General features: G+C 44.1%; 1 protein-coding gene across 1 annotated transcript; it reads right to left on the reverse strand.

Annotated features, from left to right (window-relative positions):
• Window positions 1–928: 928 nt before the first annotated feature.
• LOC141588084 (uncharacterized) lies at window positions 929–1909 on the reverse strand. Its single transcript, XM_074409540.1, has one exon. The coding sequence runs from the start codon at window positions 1907–1909 to the stop codon at window positions 929–931; it is 981 nt and encodes a 326-aa protein (XP_074265641.1).
• Between the last annotated feature and the right edge of the window lie 1254 nt (window positions 1910–3163).

The following is a 3163-nucleotide window of genomic DNA, read 5'->3' on the forward strand; positions in this document are numbered from 1 at the left end:
TAATTGCCTTGTTTTCAAGATAGGATCTAGTATTCACGGGTCGTACCCGTCTTCGGTCTTCTATTCGTATTTCTCTCTTTCGGTCCAAGGGTCCGACTAATTAATTATCCACTCGTCTAGTGCCACGTAATTTAGGTCAAATAGTGAATTTTGGCCCAAATAATAATCATAGACTGTTCCGTAATGGCTCAAAACTTGTATCCGTCTCCCTTTTATATATAGGGAATTGGTGGGATGTCGATTCGCCAGCCGTAGTTTTAACCTTTTCAACGGATATCAACGAAAGTCAACATTAGGTATTTCTTTTTTAAGAAGAAAACAATAGCAAAGCTTTATTTTTACCCTTAAAAAAGCACATACATTAACCTAAAAATGGAAAGCCAATACTATAACTCTACAGCAGCACACCACGAACGACTTTCTCCATACCAAATGTCACCAATGTCCATATCCATCCCTTTTAATAAATGAAATGTGCCCAAAATCAATTAGAACAATCAATCTATTCTCATAAAAAATAAAAGCATTCTAAATAAGAAGAAAACAATATAATGGCAAGTGAAGTAGTGTTGTTGGACTTCTGGCCAAGTCCTTTCGGTATGAGCGTGAGACTGGCTTCAGCTGAGAAAGGTGTGACATACGAGTACAAAGAAGAAGACTTAAGCAACAAGAGCGAGTTGCTCCTTCAAATGAACCCGGTTCATAAGAAAATCCCGGATCTTATTCACAATAACAAACCTGTTTGTGAGTCACTCAATGTTGTTGAGTACATTGAGGAGGTTTGGAATAGCAACAATCTCTTGTTGCCTTGTGATCCCTAGCAAAGAGCTCAGGCTCGGTTTTAGGCAAATATGTTAACATTCAGGTATCTTTTATTGTTGGGATATTTTTTTTTTTTTTTTTTTTTTGAAAAAACCAATGCGGTTGATCATATATCAATTAAATCTTGTTCTGCAACATCCACAAATGACGGCGGCAAAACATCCAACCAAAATCTCCTACCTATGGTCCATGGCGTAGCATGAGTTACTAAGTGAGCCAGCTTATTACAATCCCTACGAGTATAATTAAAAATAACAGTATCAAAAAACGGGACTAAACTTAAAATCTCATCGTAAATAAGAAAAATATCGCTACGACCCTTTTTCCTCTCCTTTAAAGCAGCAACCACATTAAGACAATCGCTTTCGATGATAACACTCCGCATCCCAACGCGCCTAGCCTCTTTCAAGCCAAGAATAATAGCCTCCGCCTCAGCCATTTGCACACAACAAGTGCCCGCGGCTTGGACCGACACCGCCCATGCCACCCGACCATCACCATCCCTGCAAACCGCTCCCAACCCTACACCCATTCCCTCCTTAACGCCTGCGTCAACATTTACCTTCCACATACCATCACTCGGCCTGCCCCATCTACCATCGGCCGTCGGATCTCCCCTCCCCCTTTCCTTCTCAACCTCATCCTCCTTCAAGCTTGCCATCTCCCAAACCACGTCCATTATCCTCCTTACAACTCTCTCACCTGTCCACATCCCGTTATCAAATAACAATTTATTCCTCTGCTCCCAAATCACCCAGCACGAAGTCATAAAGAGAACACGTTCCTCCATCCCCATACGACGAAGCTCGACCTCTACCCACTCCCTTATGCGCATACTACTATGGCTCCTAAAAACCTCGATCCCAACCATCTCCCAGACCTCCTCATTCCAACCGCAATCTCGAACCGCATGGACACATGACTCCTCACCGGCATGACACCTAGGACAAGAGCAATCAAAGTCCCGAATCCGGGTTGCAATATTTCCCCTAACTGGAAGCGCATCACTACACAGCTGACACATGAACACTTTTATACGTGGTAACACCGGTGGACTCCAAATCGCTTTCCAAATCCAGCTTCCCATCGAAGTGTCGGACTGCTCCCCTTCTTCACTCTCCTCCGCAACTAGTAACCGGTACCCTTCCTTAACCGAATACTCCCCGTCACGCGCACCATCCCAGCACCAACTATCCTCCTATACTAACTCACTCAACCGTATGTTCATTATTCTCTCCGCTTCAAAAGGTAGAAACATAGCCTCAACTTTCTCCCTATTCCACCTAGCCTCCCTTGCCACCATCAGCTCAGCCACCTTCATCTCCAGGGCGAAACCTCCTCGCGACGAGATCACACACCTGGATGACGTACCAGGTATCCACGGGTCCAACCACACCCTTGTCCCCTTCCCGTCACCCACCCTCCTCCGGACTCCCAACCCCATCACTTGCTTAGCATCACATATACTTCTCCAAGTATAACTTGAATTATTTCCTACCACAACATCCATAAAAGAACAATTCGGAAAATACTTACCCTTCAGTACTCGGACCATCAAACTCTCCTCATTACATATCAATCGCCAAGCTTGTTTAGCTAACAGAGCCAGGTTAAAATTACCAAAATCCTGAAAGCCCATACCCCCCTAGCCTTCACACGACACATTGCCTCCCATGCCACCCATAATATTTTCCTTTTCCCATTCTCCGAACCCCACCAAAATCTCGAGACAATAGAACGAAGTTCGTCACAAAAATTAGCTGGTAACTTAAAAACACTCATCGCATATGTAGGAATAGATTGGGCAACCGCATTTATCAAAGTTTCGCTACCCGCTCGGCTAAATCATTTACCACGCCAACCCTGCATCTTATTATTTAATTTGTCCCGAACAACTTTATTGGGAACCTGCTTAGAATGCCCTATAACCATTGGTAAGCCTAAATATTTTCCTTGCTCCTGCACAACCTGTACAACTAACACCGAAGCCACCTTATCCCTCCGCCAAACCGCTGTACCCTTACTAAAAGACACTGTTGTCTTCTCCTTACTAACCAGCTGCCCAGAAGCACTTTCATACTGACTCAACAAATCCATAACAACCCGGACCTGGGTCTCGTTAGCTTTAACAAAAATTATACTATCGTCTGCGAAGAAAAGATGTGAGACAACCGGCGAAAGTGGCGCCACCCGGATACCATGAAGCACACCCTCTTCTACCTTACGCCTAATCATACTTGAGAGAACTTCTGCACAAAGAATAAACAAATAAGGAGATAACGGATCACCTTGACGCAATCCCCTAGTAGGTACAAAAACTGCAGACGGAGACCCATTAATA

Source organism: Silene latifolia, chromosome 6 (assembly GCF_048544455.1).
Source record: "Silene latifolia isolate original U9 population chromosome 6, ASM4854445v1, whole genome shotgun sequence".
Taxonomy (NCBI): domain Eukaryota; kingdom Viridiplantae; phylum Streptophyta; class Magnoliopsida; order Caryophyllales; family Caryophyllaceae; genus Silene; species Silene latifolia.

Bases quoted from the DNA above. Each gene is read 5' to 3' on its own strand.
- LOC141588084 (XM_074409540.1), bottom strand. From the start codon at position 1,909: ATGGGAAGCTGGATTTGGAAAGCGATTTGGAGTCCACCGGTGTTACCA.